We start from the raw sequence: 22,321 nt of genomic DNA, 5'->3' as shown, positions 1-22,321 counted from the left end.
TTAGCAGAGCTAATCTCAGATGATAGGGTCACTTAAACAGAATGGGCGAGGAAAGATTAGCGAAACAAGTGTTCTCTGCCAGGTTGGTGGGAAAATGAGGCACACTTATATCTTGGTCTTCTCAGAAGAAGACCAAGATAAAGGTGTATTGTTATGGTACAAAGTGCCTTAGATGATAGAAATATATGATCTGATAATGTTGGAGTCTTGACAAGTAACTGAGTGATTTGGAGGAAAATTATAGATAGGAAGTTAGTAATGATGTAAATTTTTCACTTAGTACTATCATATCCTGTACACCTGTAAATGTACGAGGGCTGTTCAATAAGTAATAAGACTAATTTTACTGTCGTGAAACCACTCATCACAATATTAATTTCTGTGAAATAAAGAAATGTTGCTGTCTGTATTAACAAAAGAGGTTGATAGGTGGCGCATATGGGCTGATGTGCCAGTGTGTCATGTGACTAAATGCAAGCTTGTTTCTACGCACCTATGAGCTGCGACCAGTCATTGAAATGGAAGCGTCCTTGGAACAGCGTTATGCGATTAAATTTTGTGTGCATATGCAAAAATAGGCATCGGACACTTTTAACATGATACGCAAATCTTTCCACGATGAAGCAATGTCGAGGCAAGTGTTTTTCGGCGGCATAAAACTTTTAAGGAAGGAAGGCAAAATGTGGAAGATCTTGAATGTGAGGGAAGACCTTCAACGTCCATCTCAGAGACAATGATCAACACAGCAGCGATTATTATCAAGGAGGATTGCAGAATTACAGTACGCCAGCTGCATGTTGTCCTGAATATTTCTATGGGAAGTGTTCACTCAATCATGGCTGAGCATTTGGGACTGAAACGTGTTTGTGCCCGATGGATTCCCAAACTCTTGACACAGGAGCAAATGCAGCATCGAGTGGATGTGTGCACACAATGGAAAGAAAGACTGGAACAAGAAGGCGACAACTTCTTAAAACGTATCATTACAGCAGATGAGGCTTGGTTGTATCACTATGACCCTACGATGAAACAACAAAGCAGTGAATGGGAGCATCCATCTTCACCCCCCCCCCCCCCCCCAAGAAAGCAAAAACTGCAAAATCGGCTGGTAAAGTTATGACCATAATGTTTTTTTGACTACGAAGGCATTGTTTACCAACACGCTGTAGAACCTGGGAATACTGTAAACGGCTTATACTATGCGAATGTTTTACGGACAATGGTACAGCACGTCAAAAGGAAGCGTCCGTTGCTGAAGAATGGCTTCTTATTGCACCATGATAATGCAAGGCCACATATTGCTGGTGGTGTAGTGGACGTTTTGCAGAAAAACAACATAGATATCCTACCACACCCTCCATACAGTCCTGATCTCGCACCATGCGATTTCTGGCTGTTTCCTCAGCTCAAGAAACCACTAAGAGGCCGCCATATCGAAAGCAACAAAGCGTGTGTAAAAGCTGCGGAGGCAGTTTTGAAAGAACTCTCATAAAACAGATTTTCACATGTGTTTAAGAAGTGGATGCAATTTTGCAATAAATGCATCGCGTCTCACGGTAGTTACTTTGAAAAGACCATATAAATGATGACGATTAAAGGTAATCTGTTTTCTGTATAAATATAGATTTATAACTTATTGAACAGCCTACGTATGTTATTTTTGTTGACTATATGTAATATCTTTCCTCTTTTTATCTTTATTCTTTACATTAATATCTTTTCTCTTATGTGCTTTTTCTCTCTCTTAACCTTACTCACTTACTCTACTGCGTTTCATGTTTATCCACCTTCCATGTTTTATTAGTCGTATGTCAATGAACTGTGAAAATTTATTTTTAAGACTATGCCATCAGTATATCAAAAATTTGGTATAAGACTCATTGAAACGTCAGGTAGACCTCTCTCTCTTTCTCTTATGAGTGAAATTTCCGTAAACAAAGTTTTTATTAACACTCGTGGTTCGTAAGTAACTAAACTGTGCTTTTATTGCCTTAATTGTTTCCCACTCACAAGTCCGATTATTTTTAGGAACAGTGCAGTTGTAAAAATAAAGGATCGGGCAGCACTCTTTTAACAAATAATTAAAACACATTTATTTACATTAATATGAAATATACATGAATCAAACGACAGGGAGATTGCTTTCTCTACCTATCTAAAAAAAATCTTTAGCATAAATTAGAATCTTTTCACTCCAATAATAAATAATCTCCTTAACTCAAACACTTATTTACTTTCTGCTTAGAAATTCAACTTATTATACTTCTAGTTTACTCGCAAAGAGGTTAGCTAACTCTGTTAAGTTATTTTTACAGATTTTGTATCAACTTCTTACGTGTCAGTTGACTCTTATGGACACTTCTAATTACTAAAAAAACTAACTGTTAATAGTCCATATACAATATATCTCTTAGATTATAAGAGAAAAATATACAAAAAAATAAAACTTACAGAGGCTCTGTATCACACATTCAGTCAAGAGTCTTTTACTAAAGTCTTTATGGCTTTTCTTTCAGCTTGAGTCTTAGGCTTACTTCAGCGGTATCATGCTGGGATGTTAGCGGGACTTATGGACTGCAATCTGCTGCCTCGAATCACATATAAAAGGTTTCAGCATACGGGCACAATTCTCCTCTGGATCCTTACTTCGGGAACTTCTGCTTCTAATTGCCGCCACTTCTGCTACGATTCAGACTCTGCATATAGTCTCAGCTTGCTTCCGCTCTGGTTCCAACTGCCTCTAGTTCCGATTTCTGATGACTCTCTCTTGACGTCTGGAAACCCCTTATGCTCAGCTCAGTCTCCTTTTATTTTGCAATCTCGGGGCCTTGCACTAAGGGTAGTAGCCCCCAAGAATTCGGCATAACTCTTTCATCTTCTTTTTAGTTTGACCTGCTCTTTGTTCTCCTCCATGCAATCTTTTGATCGTATTTTGCTGGGCGCGGAAACTTGTCTCTAAAACTAGCAGACCTCTTTGATGCTTTGCTTCTCCTTTCGAGCCGCGAAACTTCTCTAAACCTAGCAGCACTCTTAGATACTATCTTTAAAGGTGTTAGTGCAGAGCTTGTAAGCAACTCTTATATATAAAACTAGGAAACAACTTTTCCTGCGCTCTTACACATTACTATATACAAAGTTCCCCGATGGGAAAGCATTGGCTTTGTTTTTGACGTTAAAACAGTAAATACATTCACTTTCCACAGGGTTAACTACCCTGTGGAAAGTGAATGTTTCTATGCATATTTTGCAAAATATGCATAGAAACAAACAAGGTTATTTACAGTTCTCATGAGACTTGACCTGTGTAAAAAAAATCGATGTAAAGCACTTTGATATTTATAAGCTACATCAAGTTTTTACACACCCCTTGAGGGTACATGTCAGGAATTTGATGATGATGAATTACTTTATGGAACATTTTGAACACATATTCTTAGCATTTTTTTTCACCTAATCACACCAATTTGGTACTGATATGTTGGTGTTTTGCTGTATGGAACTCCTTTCATTTTCATGAATTTCTGGATACTCTCATTCTACGAGGGGCAGAAGGGCTGAAAGGTTCTGATAAACACCTAGAACAAAAATTACTGGCTTGTGCAACGAAGGAAAGATTTTTTTTTCCCTCAGGATTGCAAATGACACAGCAGCATTCTAACAAGTGTATAACACTTTGTGAGGAATATATAGAATAATGTGTAAGTCGCATGTTTCTACTTCAATTCCTTCATGGTTGATTATCACAACTTCTCAGCACCCTCTCACAAGTCAATCAAATGGCAGTCTATTCTCAGCATATAGAAAACCAACTCATACTGACAAATACATTGATTCTAATTCACATCTCCATCCTTGTCAAAAATATGATGTAGTCAAATCTAAAGAAAATACCTTCCTCATCTCTCTCGAAGACAAATCTCGAAGACAGCATTCTAACAAGTGTATAACACTTTGTGAGGAATATATAGAATAATGTGTAAGTCGCATGTTTCTACCTCAATTCCTTCATGGTTGATTATCACAACTTCTCAGCACACTCTCACAAGTCAATCAAATGGCAGTCTATTCTCAGCATATAGAAAACCAACTCATACTGACAAATACATTGATTCTAATTCACATCTCCATCCTTGTCAAAAATATGATGTAGTCAAATCTAAAGAAAATACCTTCCTCATCTCTCTCGAAGATAAATATCCCCCCCTCTTTCTTATCCTGAGTTTACAGGCCACCCTGCTCTTGCAGCTTATATTATTATGGACTGTTCATTCTTCACAAATTCATCTTGAACATCAAGAATATATTTAAATCAAGGAGCTCAATAAATCTGGTTTAGCAAGTGTTACCTTCGAATTTAGTGGAACAATACCACAGTTCTAGACAAAAGCTATTTTCTTCTGGAAAGACTGTACAAAGAAACTGGTGCACATAATAACTAAACATAACCTTAACTAAAATTATTGCCATAAACTTTCTCAATATTGGGAAGTTATCCTAATATTCACCATTCATGTGTTTCAGAAATTGTAATTGATTATTTAAATTTTAAAAAAAATTGTATTAATGTTATTTGAATTTATTCCCTGATATCTATTAATGCAGATAGTTATTCTCCTGTAGCTGATAGTGTGTATAATATCATGTGCTTTCAATTTATTTGTTGTTCTCTCTTTTTTGTGGTTATCTTCCTGTATTGAAAATGGCTATGAAACATAGCCAAAAATTCTGCAAATAAACAGTTTTACTTAAGTGACACTTCCATCATTTAATTGGTATTATAATGCCTTATATCTCAATTTTTGAATCAGTTGAATAGGATATCAGTATGAATGTATCAGAGAATTAGTGATGCCTTAATTTGGTTATTCAGTGCAAGAGTTATGAGAGCTATGACTTCATATGGAACTACGGGGTGATTATAATATACTGAGAAGCCAGCTTGAAGCCATGCCTTGGTGTTAGAAACTGCATTGTGGAGAATCAGCACTGTACAGGAAACTATATCAGAGTTCATCCACATAGTTAGCAGAATAAATTGCATGGTAATTAAATGGGTAAATAGGAGATGCAGAAGAAGGTAATTTTGTGGATCTGATATCACAAGAAGAGGAGCAGTATAATGAGCAGGCCAGGTGAAGAAAGCAAAATTGAATTATGAAAGGAAGTCAGCTAAGAAGGCTATGCAAAATTCAAGAAAATATTATTGCTGTGTTGCAAGTTAAAACAAGAACATCTATGGAAGAATAACCTTAGTGTACTCAAATAGTAGGAAAGTGTTGCATTGAATTCATAAATATTGTGTTTTTAATGTTCGGTATAGTTAGTAAGGTACACTTCTCTGAATGTTGAAGGAGAATTATATGAAAGATTAGAGGTGGATGAGCTAAAGTATTAAAGCTATTGCAAGAACTTAATTCAGATATAGTTCAGTTTGGAGAAGATATTGATATGAATGCTGAAGGAATGTACGAGAGAGAGAGAGAGAGAGAGAGAGAGAACAAAATAATTCTGTTATACAGTGGAGGAGCTAGGACTAATGCTATGAATTTTAGACACTTAGTACCTCTGTGGTCATTGAAGTATTAGAAAGGCTGATGAGAAATGACATGGTTTTGGTAAAAATGTTGATTTTATTTTAACAGTTTGCTCAGGTTCTATAATAGTGACAGAATTAGATAAAAAAAAATAGAAATATCATTGATAATTCTGGATTTTCGAAGGCATCTGATAGGATTCCACATGTGAATAGTTACCCATATTCCAAGGAACGGGTATGCAAAATAGACATGACATCTCTCTCTCACTCACTCACTCACACACAGTGGTCAGCATTCTTTGTAATTATGGGGACAAAAATACATGCTAGAGCAGTTACTTTACTTACAACTAAGAAAAATAGCCCTTGATGTTTTGGCCTCTATATCGAGGTCTTCATCAGGAATATGTATGTATGAAGTAAAATACAAGCTCCATCATATAATACACATAAGTGAGCCATAGTATAAGTGCTTTAACCGATTACACTAGCCTGACCTCTAGTGAGGGAAAGAAAGTAAAATCATGACCCTCTTTGCCCATATACCATACCTTCCTTTTGTGTGGTAATGTAATTCCTATCTACAAAAGGAAGGTATGTCACCCCCCCCCCCCCAAACTAACTTATACATGGACTTCAAGCAACAAGTTCTAGATTCAGCAAATGGCAGAATTATATTAAAAATACATATATTGTGAAGGAATGTTATATTGTTAACATTAAAGAATGTGTAATGAGAGCTAATCTAAGGTGGCAGGATGGATCACTCAGTGGATGAAATAAGCAAAACAGATAATCGATTCCAAGATTACTTAGAGGAAGATTAAGATGCAGTTAGAAGTGCCCAAGAAGAGAGAAATATAATATCTGACAATATTGGAGTACTCACTAGTGCTTCAAAATTTCCCTCTAAATTGACTAATTTTCCTCTCATTGACTTTTTTTTTAAGATTATATAAACAATGGCATATCCAACAAAAAAATATTTTTATTTAATTCAGATAATTCATGTAAGTTAAGAAAACATATAAACTATGAAACAAATACATAGTATAAAATTATAAAAAATTATAAATTGTACATAAACTTCATTGCACATAATACATAAATGTTTCAGGCAAAATAAAATAAAGTGTATATTTTAATCGTCATCACTCTCTTCAAAACTAACATTTCGTAGATGTTCTTTATTTACGAGTGGCTGTATGTCATCATCACTTGAAATCTCTTGGACATCATTAGTATAATTTTTATTGCATACTTCAGGTGGTTTAGTTATCAAGAAGTCAGTAATAAGACCTTCCTTACCACCATGCTGCAATTTTTTATTAAGTTCATAATATGGAGCTAAACAAATATCCAATTGTCTCGCAAGGATAGAAAGATCAGAATTCCATGGTGGACATAGAAAGTTAACAGTGAAGGAAAAGGAGAAAGAGTAACAAAAGTTCCTGACAATTAAATCAGCAGATGCCCTAAAAGAATACAGAAAAATGTGAGAGCTAAGCTGTGGTGTGTAAAAGTAATTAAAGTCACAGGAAGACTTTGGTAAGAATATAGAAAATAAACATCAGGAAGGTTGCAAAATGTTCTAGTTTCCGGAGCGCTCCATTGAGAGATCATTATCCATGAAATAACTTTCTTGCCAAGCCCAATCCTTCTGCTAATTTCTTTAAACTGAATTCTTTAACGGATTCATCACAATCGCAATCTTTGCAGAACTTTCCCTGCCATTTGGTTCGACGTCATCTATTAATTGTACCAGTTCCTCCTCATTTAAAACATGGGGTTTTCTATTTCCCCATCAATTAATTCACTATTGAAGAGATTGGAGCACTTATGGAGAATTATGTTGAGACTCATGAGACTCAACTTATGTTGAGTCTCGTGTTGATCAAAACCGAATGTATCCTCGGTCTTGTTCAATTGTTACCTTGGCAGTTTACAGTGGGTGGGTTTATCCCTGTTAAAAACGCATATATCGCAAAAGTGCTCTAAGTGGCCATTACTATAAAAATAATTTTTTTTACATAAAAAAAAGCATTACATATTGTATGTAACTCACCAAAAAATAAAGTGCTCAGCTTGAGATTAACGCACTTATGATTTTTAATGCACTTTCCTGACAGAAAACGAAGACAATTTTCAACAATAAATACTTTATACGGTAAACAATTGACGTACGTGCGTGTATGCTAAAGGGTATTTCCTAATATAAATTCACTACTTATAACTACATTTGCGATACGGACAGAAGCAAATTTAATGAAGATAAAATTTGATTTTTAAGTCAGCATTGAAAAATATATGAAAAGATAAAGGGTTACTACAGTTTGTAGACTGTCTTATATCGAAACCGCATTGTATAAGTGCCGCGTTCAACAAGGGTTACTACAATTTGTAGACCACATATCGAAACCGCATTGTATAAGTACCGCGTTATACGAGGGTTACCTGTATTGTCACAGTATCCTATGTACACCATTTAAGGGTTGCATCAGGAAACTGATGATATAAAAACTTACATTTTAAGATCATGTATAAAATGTCGTCCCAGAAATAAGATGAAGGATATCTGAACTTTAAATAATTATAAAAATAAATAATATTGCTATATAACCATGTTAATTAATTAAATTTATGATTTCTTTTCTGTATAGGTTGGTCATGACAACTGGGTAAGAGGAGTAAAGTTTCACCCTGGAGGTAAATATATAGTGAGTGCTTCAGATGACAAAACTCTTCGTGTGTGGGACATTGAAAATAAGCGCTGCAGTAAGACTTTAGAAGCACATGGCCACTTTTGTACTGCTGTTGGTAAGTACATGTGCAAATGCTAAAATTACATTTGTGCTAAAGTTCTGAAAAAAAAACATGGCTTGCTCACTGACAACAGATCAGAAACGGCATAAAACATCTATTTGGTGCTTGAGCTTCTGCTTCCTACTCATCATCATTTCTTCCCCTCCCCTTCTCCGAAATCACTCCTCTCATCAATTCCTGCACTTTGATTACACTGTACTTAACCTTATACCTTCACTGGATTGAACTATTATCCTCTGCCTACGCTATCAGTTTATTTAAATCTGTACTCTACTTTCATTAATTATTGTCTTCTCCAGTTTAGGGTTATTCATAAAAAGCTTTATATGTATATGCCCCCTCAAACTTTTGAAAAGTCTAGGTAGTATTGTGGTTTAGTCATTTCTTTTATATATGACTATCAGTTTATTATGAAAAGTGAATGCTAAGGCAAGATATACCCTTGCAAAGCTGTGCTGCTTTCCATTGAGCATCATATTCCTCCATCCATTCGTAATTGTGCCTTCTTTTCCAATATCTTAACTGCTGCTCTTGAGATATTGATCAGTCTGTAAATTGCTAGTTCTGTTTTGGAGACTCCTTTATGTAGCTGTTTTTGCTCTTGTTCTGCTCTCTTGGGACCTGTCACATCTGAGACTTGAGTCTATTGCATCCTTGTGAATCCAGAGCTGCTACTTAATAATGAACAACAATATTGCTAATTATATCTTAAACAAAAAATTACACGATAACCACAGTAATTAACTTTAATAAAAGGACAGATATTTTGTACTGAAAATAAGTGTATCATCAGTGGGTAGAAACAAGCAAATCGAAGAACGGAATACAAGGTATGTATTCTGTTCATGATAACAACAATCGGTTTACCAATTAAAAACAATTGCTGTAAGCTAGAAATTAATATACTAATAATTAATATTAAAACTAGTTTCGATGTTTACATAAAATTATAATATCCCAAACCTTTTTTTTTTTTTTTTTTTTTGGGAGGTGGGGAGGGAGAGACAATTGTTCCGATTCAGGTTAGGGGATGTAAAAGGGGTTTGCAAACTTTCTTTGAAAAGGCATTCATATTTTAAACTGCTTCTATGGATAAGACACTAAACACAGTATCGGGTGAGATGAATCTTGTCTTCTCCATAGAAGCTGTTTTAAATATGAATGCATTTTCAAAGAAAATTTTAAAGCCTTTTTTACATTGGCCTAACCTGAATTGGAATGATTGTCTCCCCCCCCCCCCCCAATAGGTTTGGGAGATTACCATTTTACCTTATTTACTCGAATATAACTCGTCCTCGTGTATATCTTGCATCCCTGATTTTACTTTACGAAAAAAACATTAAAAAGTTTGCATATAGTTGGCACACAAAAAAAGTTTAAAGGCTTAAGAAATAGAGGGAATGTTGTTATGGCAGTTCCAGATATTTTGAAATTCGGTTGAAGAGAAATCAGCATTTCAACTCAACAATCTTCAGCTTGCCTTTGTTGTTGAGGTTGCGCAATCATATGCATAGAGATAGAAGCAACCAGTAGAGGAAATGTGGGAATGAGAGCATTGACTTCTACTCAATCTTAGACTGTGTGGGGATGGATTAAGGTTAAGAGACTATCATTAGAACTGTTGTGCAACTGGATTTTGAGAGCTTGGGAAATGATTTTGCTAGAAATAATTTAATTACAGAAGCATTGTCGTTAAAAGATTCAATATATCGCGTGCTGAAGGAGAGCAGCTGATGGCATAAATAACATTGATAATTAAAATTTAAATGCATTTATCTTATAAATAATGTGAGCAATTATAAATTATAATGAATACTGAGGATTTAATTATAAATGTCAATTTAGTTGTTTTTATTATTTTTACAGCTATTTTGCCTGCTTTTGTTTAGGAGGGCACCAGTTTTAATGTCATTGGCTTTTTACTCAAGAATTTTTAGGGCATTGCAGATGTATTTTAGACACAAATATATGTAGCATAATAGAAGAAAATTCGCACATACCTTTTCTTGGATGTTATTGCCTGTCTTCTTTCTGCAATGTGCATACTTCTGCTGTTATGGTGTTGAAAGGGGAGTGTGTGTGTGTGTGTGGGGGGGGGGGTAGGCAATGTGCGAGAATTAATTTGAAAAAATTCGGGTTTTTTGTATAATATATACATATATTGTTTTTAAGGGTGGGCAGAGTGCTTTTTTTGTAGGGTGGAAAAAAGATGAAAAGGGAGGGCTGAAAATAGCAAACTGTTTTTTAGAGGAAGGAGAATGGTTTATGGGAAAAGGGGGCCGGGGAGTTTTTTTTTAGTTTTTCAGGAAAAACTTTAGTTACCAAAAATCCCCTTATGTCTTGCACTAGTTTTTTTTAACTTTAATTTTGAGAAAAAAGTGCAAGTTATATTTGAGTAAATATGGTAGATAAACATCAAAAATAGTTTTAATATTAATTATTAGTATATTAACTTCTAGCTCACAGCAATCATTTTTAATTGGTAACTGGTTGTTTTGTATGTACCTTGTATTCCTGTTCTTTAATAGGGTCAAGCACCGTTTGTCTACTTGTATGTGAGATATATATGACTTCTCCCACTGATGAGACCTCAATAAAGGTCGAAACCAATCTGGGTTTTGGCCCTTCCTATTATGCATTACATTTATACATGTCCGAAAGGTGGTGTACTTTGCATTATGGAATACACACCAAGGCAAGTGATATGAAGTCATTAGCCTCTATATACAAGTAGCCCAGGTGTGAATATATTTCACATGCAAAACTTTGTTTTTCTATTACATTGACTACTATTGGTGATATAATTTTTCACATCATTACTCTCCTCTGTATGTGTAGAAGGGTTTAACAAGATCTTCAGAAATGTTCTGCTTAGGATAACCATTCTTTTGAAAATTGATAAAAGCAGTTTTAATTCTTTGGAAATTTCTTCTTTGCTGATGAGAGTATGCACATGAGTTCCTAAATTTGAAATAATACTGAGCTTTTGAGGGATAATGATGGAACTGTGCTTGAAGATAACTGTTGGTATGTGTAGGTTTTCTGTAGATGGAGATTTTTAGTTTTCCAGATGAACGAGTAAGTTCTACATCAAGAAAAGGAAGCGAACTGCTAACTTCTAGTTCTGCTGTAAATTTTATTCCGGGATTGGCTATTAGATGATTCAAGAACTCTTGGTGTGAATCTGGACCATGGCTCTGAATCAAGGAAACGTCATCTATATATATATATCTCTTCCATAATCTTGGTTTTAATGGAAAGGAGTTTATAATATTTTCTTCAAAAGCTTCTAGGTATATATTCGCAAGTACAGGAGATAGATGGTTTCTCATGACTAACCTGTAATTTTGCTTGTAGATCGTGTTTCCAATATATATATATATATATATATATATATATATATTGGATTAACTTGGTATTGGTATTAACTTGTATATATATATATATATACAAGTTAATACTTTTTTAATCTGTGATCTTTAGTATCTCCCATAAAGAAGATGGATGTAGACTACTATTGGTTTAAGTTAGGAGAGTAGAGCAATGTTTCACATGTTTTATGAGTAAATAACTTTTATGAAGGAGTCTTGTTCCAGTGAACTCTGTGTTCATTGCAGATAACATACTCAGCAAGTCCAGACTGTTTAGTTATGATATTTAAAATAAGACTTATGTTCTACTAGACGAATAAAAGCAGAGCTTCCAGTTTGTCCAAATAAAATAAGCCACAAGAGCATGGAATCTGGTAGATGTCTGGAAAATCAAGAAGCCGAAGCTTATCCTTAGGGGAAATGTAAAAGGTGGAGATTTTCTGATGGGATGAAAGGCAACAAGAATGTTCAGTGGTTTTAAAATTTTTGCAATTCACTCAGAAATGCCTTACCCACATAGGAATGAGTGAGATTTCTTCAGAAGCAAATTCCATAGTTTTATTCTGTTTTCTTTTTTTTTTATTAAAAAAAAAAAGACAGTATCTAATCTGATCATAACATTGGTAAGGCCTACATTGAGATCACAACTTTTATTCTTTTAATCCAAAATGTTCTTTATATAAGTTGAAGATCTTCTAGTACAAGATAAGTATTTAAATAACTTATGTGGGACATCCTATATAGTCAACAACCAGACTTAATTGGAATACTTGGTTTACGAACTTTGGGTAGATCATAATAATCTAGGTGGATGTGAACATATAAAGTTTTAAGCTTTTTCTTTTTTTCTTCATACTGAATAGAAACATTATTAATAAGAAAGAGAATTAAGGCTATTCATCTGGCTACCAATAGGATCAAAGATGCAAGGGACCTATAAGTAGAATAGTCTCGAAGTAATAGTAACATTTTTCTGTCATTCTTTATCTTGAACCTTTGCTTTTGTTTGGTCTGCTTTAGTAATAATAAAGTTGTTATTCTATAAAGACTTCAATTCAGAAAATGAAAGTGTAGGACGAGGAGGCTTAGTATTAAAAAGAATTTTTGCATATTCAAATTGAATCCTGTTAGTTGTTTCAAGAGATAAGGATCAAAGGTCTATCTATGCCATGAAAAATAAAATCCATAAGAAGTACCTTTTTGGGAGAAATGCTGAGTCATGTCCATTTGATAAAACAATAAGTCCATCCTGTGTTAATGGATGGCTGAGTATGTTAAGTTTATCTGAGTCACAGACACCATATGAGTACTGGTTCTAATGGAGATTATGAGTGAATCATGCTTGCGCTTTAAATTGTCAGAAGTAGAATTAAAAACATGCTGTAAGAAGTTGATGCAATATGAAGAATAATAATGAAAAATTCAGCCTGCTAAATAGATTTTATGGCATTCTTGATACAATTAATTTCCCTATTCAAGAGGGCTGAAGATTTTTTTACCTTCATTCAGTTGATAAATTAAAAGTGACCTTCTAGCCCTCATGTAAGTCTGATGGGCTTTTGGAGACCCATAAATTTCTTTTATTTTACAACAGGTAGGAACAACCTGAGCCATCTTACAACATTTTAGAAATATTATTCTGCTAACGTATTTAGCCTTCCTCACTAAAAATTTGCTGTATTTAGCACATTGTTTAGAGAAATAGACTCTATAAAGTATTGATTTGTTTCCATGTTGGAAATACCGTGAATAGGCATAATATTTAACTATAAAAAATGGAAGGAAAAAACTCCAATTAAGATTATTTGTAGATGCCTAAGTTTCATAGACATCATCAGTACAGAATTAAATTGCATCTTAGTAGCCAACTAAAATGGTTACTAATGGTCAATTTTTTTAACTTTAATAAAAAAAAAAATTCATTAACAAAAAAAGATATATACCGTATATTCCGCCATATAAGTCGACTTTTCAGCATTGAAAAAAAGTACTTAATTTTTTTAGTCGACTTATACACCAGGTCAAATATCGATTGCTTTCCAAGAAAAAACTAGTATACATCATACTCTGTTAAATTTATTAGCAATATACAAAAAGGGTAAATAAGTAAAAATGTTTCAACTTATATCAAATTTATTTACAGAAAAAATTATTTACATGTTATATATTTATTTATTTACAAAAGAAAATAGGTAGGTAACTACATAATTAAAATTTAATTTTCACTGTCTGAATGTGTGAAAAGTTCATTGTACTCTGGTTCTGTAATTTCTTCCGGTGTATTGTCATATAAATTGTATTCGTTTTCTCCATCAGATTTAGCATCAATTTCGTCATCATTGTAAACAAAATCATCTTCCGAGCCATCTAATTTGTTAGATATAGCACATTTTTTAAAAGATTTTATTACTGTATCTGGTTTTATTTCATTTCATGCTTTCGCTACCCGTTCACACATAGTTACCAAAGACGCATGTCACATTTGTCCTCCTTTTGTGTAACTTTTCTCTCCTTCTTGCATCCACACATTCCACTGTTTTCATAAACTGTCTTTAAATGGCTTGTTTATACAAACATCCAACGGTTGCACTAGTAAAGTTAACCCACTTGGAATCACTGCCATATTGGTATTATTCTCTCTTATTACTGTAAAGATTTTGTGCTCTCCGTTAAATGGGATTTGAACATATCCCACACTAAAAGACTGTTTGGATTTTTTAATGCACCTTGTCGTGTATTCCAAATATTTTTTATCCACAGCTTAACTCCTGCTTCGTCCATCCAACCATTCTCACGAACATGAGAATGGTTGGATGATATTGATAAGAAACGTTGGACCAAAACGTTTCTTGGAATTTTGATCTTTGGCATTGTTTTTCTTTTAAAAATTATCATAGGTTTTAATTTAGTACCATCAGCCATACAAGCAAGTACCACTGTGAAACAGTTTTTTTCATGTCCAGTTGTTTTTAAAGAAATAGTTTTACTTCCTTTCAATTCTACTGTTCTATTCCCGATCATGTCAAACATAACTGGTGTTTCATCCATATTTCCGATTTGAGACAATGAATAATTTTTTTGCTTTCTTTTAGCAATTATAAATCTTTGAAAACTTAATAACTTGTCATCCAAATCCTTTGGCAGCTTCTGTGTGATTTTCGTTTTTAGTCAAAGCACTAAATTTTTCCTTTCCATAAACCGGCTACACCAACTCACTGTAGCTTTGAATTTCACTGTCCTTTTTATTTGCTTTGCCCAACTTCAAAGCAAATAAACAAATGTTATTTCTCGTTATAATGAGTCCATTTTGGCGATTTTCTCGAACCCAATCCGCAACATTATTTTTCAGAATAAGTTACTTACAAATTCCTTTCCGTAATGCGCTCTTATTTTTTGACATTTTCATTTATTAAAGTTTCATTTTTTCTCCAATCGCGAACTAGTTTTTTGTGTTTACTCTGAACTGACCTGCAGCAACACAGTATTTCCTTTTGCAAATTTAATCACTTTACACTTAAAACTCGCGTCATATTTCATTCTTTTAAAAGGAGCCATTGCACTTTAGTTCACTATTGGTCAACTGGTCAATACGGAAAAGAAATTTTTCGGGTCGACTTATACGACGAGTATACTATAAAAACTCAGATAAACTCAAAAAATTCCAATATCGACTTATACGTCGGAATATATGATATTTACAAAGTTGGTTCTTTTTAAATCTACTAATCTTTCCCATCTCCCATAAAGAACATAGATAGAGACCATTAAGGGTGTTTAAATTAGGACAATGGAGTAATTGCCACCACACTGAGGATGATCTGTTACATTTGGATCAAAATACATGTTAATAAAGTTTTTTTTATTAATTTCTTGTGTGTGTGTTTCAATAAAATAACCTCAATCTACAAAATGAACTCAACAGTCGATAGGAAGAAGTCAAAATGTGCTCAAGAGAAATAAAAATTGTCGTTTGGACTTAGTGTTTCTGTCTGTAATTCCAAAGTGCACCTTTTATCTCCATATGGAATTATAAGATTTTAATCTAATCAACAGAATGCTTGAAAATTCAAATTATTGTAAATGTAGCATTCTTCACGTGTACGGAAGGATGCTACATTTACAACTGGATGCAACCACCAATTGTTGATTTCACTTCAAAGAAAAGGTCATGTTCCTCAACGTTCCCATTACAGATAATGAATAAGGTGAATTTTAGTAAGCTTGGGGATTTTCACTAGGAATACAGAAAAAGTATTGGTAGAAACCACATTGTAAATATGGTAGGAGAAAACTAGTCAAATATTTCCCTATCCTAAATATTGATATCTTGATAAATATATTAATAAAAATAATATTTTAGTTCTTTCAAGGGAAATATTTTACCAAAGCCTCTTTTTCTATTAGAATTTTTTATATATAACATGAATGCTATTTATGAAAGGTTGTAAACCTATCACCATGGAGGTCTGATTTTTCTATCCTTGCAGACAACCTCACCACATGCCTCTCTGACTGAATCAATCAGTGTTTTCTTCAAAGCTTGCCACTGAATCTCCAAGGTTTGGTTGCTGTTCTCAAACTCTTTCATTTTTTCTTCAATAATTTTTGTGTATTTTAGTCTACAGTTCACATCTGAGAGCTACTCAACTTTTATTCTCTTTAAAACTTTCTTTCATGTCATTCTTTTCAATATGAAATTCAATTTTATCATGCTCAAGACTAAATAGTGATCACTTCTAATTTCAAATCCTCTGTACACTCTGGTGTCCTGCACCAGGGAGAAAACATCACTATCAACAATAACATAGTCAATGAGACTTTTCTTATTCTTTGCCTCTTCTCTCCATGTGAATTTGTGCACATTTTTATGTTGGAACATGGTGTTAGTAATAACCAGTCCATGTCCTGAGCAGAAATTCAACAGGTATTTGCCATTATTATTAGCTTTGCTCTTTTCTCTAAATTTTCCCAAAACATTTTTGTATGTCTGACAACCATTTCCCACTCTGCTATTTAGATCCCCAACAAGGACCAACGTTTCCTTTTTTTTTATTGTGTCAGTTGCTTTCTCTAAAGCATGAAAAAATTCCTCCACTTCTACCTTAGTAGAACCACCTGTGGGACCATAGGCACAAATAAGTCTCATTGTCCAATTCTCCATTCTTATATTTGCCCACATTACTCTACTTGAGATTGCCTGCCATTCAAGACGATTAGCCTCGTATTTAGTGTTGAATACTATGGCTATTCCATAGTGAACACAGGAAGTTAAAGAGACAGTGAAGGAAAAGAAGAAAGCATATCAAAAGTTCCTGGCAAATAAGTCAGCTTTTGCTCTTAGATAATACAGAGACAAATGTAAGAAAGCAAAACACTGTGTAAAACTAGCTAAACAAAAGTCATGGGAGGACTTTGGCAAGAATGTAGAAAATAAATATCAAGAAGGTGGTAAGATATTCTGGAGGTTGTTGAAGAAGCTTAAAAATGGAGGAAAGAGTGCTGTAAAAGGAATTATAGATGATAAAGGTGATATGAAAACAGGAGAAAAAGATATCCTTGAAGTATGGAGTAATTACTTCGAAAATTTGCTAAATGAAACAAGCAGTGATAGCAAAGTGTTAAAAAGCACTCAACCGGCGTCCAGGCAGGAATATATATCCATACTTGAAGTAGAAAAAGCCATCAAAGGCCTGAAATGTGGAAAGGCAGCAAGAGTAGATGATATTCAGCCAGAAATGCTGAAGTATGGGTGGTATAAAAGTCTTACAGTGACTGCACTGCGTAGTTCAGAAGGCCTGGATAGAGGGGCAAATTCCTGATGATTAGAGTAGAGCTCTCGTAATACCCATATATAAAATGGTAAATAAAACTGAATCTGAGAATTACACAGGCATTTCATTACTGAGTGTTCCTGGTAAGATATATGCAAGGATACTTGAGAAAGAGTTGAGAAGAATTGTGGAAGAAAAGCTTGGTGAAGAACAAGCTGGATTCAGGGCAAGTAGAGGCTGTCAGGATCAGATCTTCACTTTATGGCAAATAGTTGAGAAAGCTTGGGAATATAACAAAGATCTATACTTAAGTTTTGTCGATCTGGAAAAGGCATATGACAAAGTGCCAAGAGAGAAGCTATTTAATACGCTACAGTTATATGGTGTCAATGGGGCATTATATCAAGCAATACTTACTCTTTATATGAGCTGTAAGTCAGCAGTTAGAATTGAAGGAAGTACAGGAAGATGATTTAATGTTTAATCTGGTGTGAGACAAGGATATACATTATCCCCTCTGTTATTCATTATCTCTATGGATCACATTATGAAAGAAAGTGGTATTAAACATGATATCAAGATTGGAGATGTTAATGTCAGCGCTTTGCTTTATGGAGACGATGTTATACTTCTAAATAAATCCACTACAAATCTGCAAGATTCTCTGAATAAATTGAATAGCTCTTGTAATAGATATGGTATGACGGTTAGCAATAAAAAGACAAAGACAATGAAAATAGGCGGAATCATTGAAAATGTCAACTGTGTTGTGAATGGAGAACCTGTGGAACAAGTAAAACATTTCAGCTACTTAGGCACGATTTTTAGTGAAGATGGTAAATTCAATATGGAATTAGACAACCGAATCAACAAAGCTGCTATGGTAGGAAGTCAATTGAATAAATTCGTATGGAATAAAAGAGAAATTAGTCAGAACACTAAGTTAGCTGTATAGATGACAAACCAGTTTTAACTTATGGATCTGAGAGCTGGGTCAGAAGTAAAACACTTGACCAAAGACTAGAGACTGCAGATATGAGAGTCCTGAGAAAGATTAGAGGAGGTGAACAGATGGCATCAATGTCAATATCATATTAAAAATGAGGATATTAGGAAAGAAATTGACATTGTCAGCATCCAGTAATGCATTAGCAGAGCTAATCTCAGGTGGTATGGTCACTTAAATAGAATGGGTGAGGAAAGAGTAGCGAAACAAGTGTTCTCTGCAAGATTGGCAGGAAAACGACCCAGAGGAAGACCAAGATATAGGTGGATTGATACTGTTCAAAGTGCCTTAGACAATAGAAATATAAGATCTGATAATGTTGGAGTCTTGGCAAGTAACAGAGTGATTTGGAGGAAAATTGTAGATAGGATGTTAGTAATGATGTAAATTTTTCATGTAGTACTATCATATCCTGTACACCCCTTGAGGGTACATGGCAGGAATTGGATGATGATGTAAACTTATCATTCATTGTGTGAGCTGTGTATTAGAGAATCCAGAAACTCTGCTCTGGAGCCCAAACATAAACGTTTTTTTTCCCTAAGTTACTTGGAAAATAATAATCAGGATGGTGGTCTCACAGCAAGTAATAAAATTCACCTTCCATATTAAGATATTCAACTTATTTTGACATTCAATATATTTCACTTATGGTTACAAAGCAAAAGTGCCATCCACTCAAACCATTCTAATTTAATAATTTAGGATAGATCAGTATAATAGGAGGATGGATGAGAGTATCTTGACAACACCCAGCATCCTTTATTAGAAAATTTATAAATAATTTTGTTTAATTCTGCTAACCAATTATACATAATATGGGGTAAGTATTGACTACATATACATTTAAGAATAGGAAAGTTTTCTCACTGTCTACCGATAGCCAAAGTTTAAAGAACTGTTTTGATGCTTAGAGACTACCGAGTCTGTGCATGTTCTGTATGTATTGTATAGAACTTACACTTGCAACCTGTTTTCTGTTTTGTTATTGTTGCTTTCTGCCAAAGACTAATCATTTGCCTTTTTCTGTTTATTCAAAAATTTATCCACATTAAATTTAATAATGTTTAATTTTGTTGGAATCCTCACCTTGAAATGAGGTGATGAGGGGGGCTTGCATGTTTCAAGGCTATATTGAGCTATGCTGTCAGCAGGACCTTCCAAGTAGGGCAGGTTGATACTGAGGAACCAGGCTAAGAGAGATTCAGACTGGGCATGATGGTACTTCAGAGGAGCAGCTTCCCAACAGCATCTGCTACCAATCAGAATGAAGACACCTGACTATAGAATTTATTTACTTGGACATTTTCTGAGGCAGGTCAGTGTAGCTAGCCTGAGCAGGAACAGAGGCAAACTAATCTCATTATTGCTACATACATCACATTATAAGGCCATTAGTAGATGACGAAAAGATGAAAAGAACTGGAATACTGAATAAGCAAAAGATAAAAAGGTAAAAAATAAAATCTCAGAGGAAACAGAAAAAAAACCTGCTGAAGAAAAGAAGACAACTAATTAGAGAATGAAAAAAAAAATACAATAGAACTTACAGAAATAAAAAACAATCAGAAAAAATATTAAAGAAGATAAAATGATGCAAAACAGTCTTGCCCTAGGAAAAAAAGAAATTCTAACATTAGAAGATGAAAATGGACAAGATATCAAAGATAAAAAAGCATAGTAGAAAGAGCTAAACAATATTTTTCAGAATTTTATAACACCCTGAGCACTGTTGAAAACACTTATATGGAAGCCAAAAGAACATGAAGAAATATTCCAGAAATACAAAATTTTGAAATTGAACAAGCAATGAAAAATATGAAAAATAATAAAATGCCAGGAGAAGGAATTACAGTAGAAATGATGAAAGCAGCAGGAGAAATATTAACAGAATTAAAAAAATCTATTTAATAAATGCCTAAAACAGCTGGAACAATGCTATCATGATACTTTTGTTCAAAAAAAGGTGATATGAAAAAGATAGAAAATTACAGACCTATAGCTTGTCGTCAGAGTACATAAACTATTTATAAAAATAATAAACAGTATCACAAGATTATTGGATGAAGCTCAGACTAACGAACAAGTTGGATTCTAATGGGTTTTGCACAACTTACCATTTTACCCAAATTTTATAGATAATAAAACATTCGATTCATTTGAAAAACAAGCAGAGTTAATAGCAATGAAAAATCATGGAATAAGTCAGAATTATATAGAGTTAAACAAAATACAGTCATACCCCGAAGTTACGCGGTAGGTGGGACCAACAAAAAGTGCGTAAGTCGAATTCGCGTAACTCGGGTATAATTTTGCATGCAAACATACAAAATATTAGTTAATTGGGACCAAAGGTTTACAAAAACACCTATATTTTTTAAGAAATAATCATAATTTTAGTTTTTCATACATAAAAAAAAGAAAGTTATTTCGATGTTGATGGTTTCATAAAATCGTTTTACAGCACAATGTCTTTTTCTTGTCAGGGCAAAATTTCTTCATAGCAATCTAATGATTTTTTTATTCCTTGCCTTTTGCCTTGTGGCTACAGTTCGTTTCTCGTTAGAATCTCTGTCCTCCAAAATCTGTAAACCTTTCTTTTATGATTGTTCTTACTGTGGATTCCTGTAGATCAAATTTCTTCGCTAGCTCACAAATTTTCATTCCGCCTTCAAAATCCTTAATAATGTTGAGTTTTGTTTCCAAAGTCAATGTTTTTCTTTTCTTGCTAGCTGTAGAAGAATCAGACTTGCTTCTTTTGGATGACATTATTATTTTTTATGTGATAAAATTTTTATCAAGAACATAACATTAAACAATCGCAAGGTTTGTAGACTATAAAAATCGTGTATGAATGGAGACCGCGCGAAACACGTCAGTGCTTGTTCACAGCATGTGCGACACTGACGAATGCAGCCGGTGCCGGAAAGATGTGATTAGTGGTGAGGCGTGAAGCGGGGCGGGAATACGTGCATATATGAAACCGCATAACTCCGGATTCGTGTAAGTCGGGGTATGACTGTATATGAAAAAGCAACTGTTAATATCCTTATAAATAAGTACAGTAGTCCATTCCAAATTAATAAAGGAAAATGCAAGGAAATACTATTTGACCTAAATTATTCAATGCACTATTAGAATATGCCCTGAGTGAACTAGATGGGAGTGATAAAGAATTAATATGAATGGTAAAAAAACTAAATCATTTATGATATACTGATGATATTGTAGTAATAACAAACAACAAAAGAGAACTAGAAGAAATGATGAAAGATTTGAACAGTATCAACTAAAGTGGGATTATACATAACTATGAAAAAACTAAAATAATGAACAAATAAAAATAGACAAATGACAAAATAGAGCCAGTACAAGAATATGTATACCTTGGAAGAACCTTTACATTAGGAAAAGAAGCATTTATGAAGAAATAAAAAGAATTCAGCTGGGCTGGATTTTAATTTTTTCAGATTGGCAAACTGAAAAAATTCCTGTATATTAAAATAAAACTGGAAAATAGAGCCAAACTTTTCAACCAATCCATCATCCCAATTATGACATGTATCAGAGACATGGGCAGTAACCAAAGAAATACTGGACAGAATGAGGAAAACAAGAATGGAGAGAACCATGTTAAACATCAAACTGCAAGACAAAATGAGGAATGAAGATATAAACAAAGAAACAAAAGTGTTGGACATAGGGAAAGAGATTTTAAAATTAAAATGGAGATGGGCAGGACATATTGCACAGATGAACAGTGATAAATGGACATTCACCCAGTGACATCCATATGAAGGAACATGAATGCCCT

The 22,321-nt window shown here is 34.0% G+C and overlaps 1 protein-coding gene across 1 annotated transcript in view; it reads left to right on the top strand.

Moving 5' to 3' along the window:
• LOC150102046 (lissencephaly-1 homolog) overlaps positions 1 to 22,321 on the top strand; it is a 237,814-nt gene that overhangs the window by 200,247 nt on the left and 15,246 nt on the right. Inside the window, exon 12 of the mRNA XM_090400712.1 lies at positions 8,197 to 8,353. Within this exon, the coding sequence (XP_090256838.1) occupies positions 8,197 to 8,353 (157 nt within the window). The remainder of the gene's footprint in view (positions 1 to 8,196; positions 8,354 to 22,321) is intronic.

Source organism: Typopeltis vanoorti, chromosome 11, assembly GCF_054136105.1.
Source record: "Typopeltis vanoorti isolate ZY-2024b chromosome 11, IOZ_Tvanoo_1.0, whole genome shotgun sequence".
NCBI classification, from domain to species: domain Eukaryota; kingdom Metazoa; phylum Arthropoda; class Arachnida; order Uropygi; family Thelyphonidae; genus Typopeltis; species Typopeltis vanoorti.
Note: the sequence above shows the minus strand (reverse complement) of the source record. Positions and strands in the feature narration are given on the sequence as shown.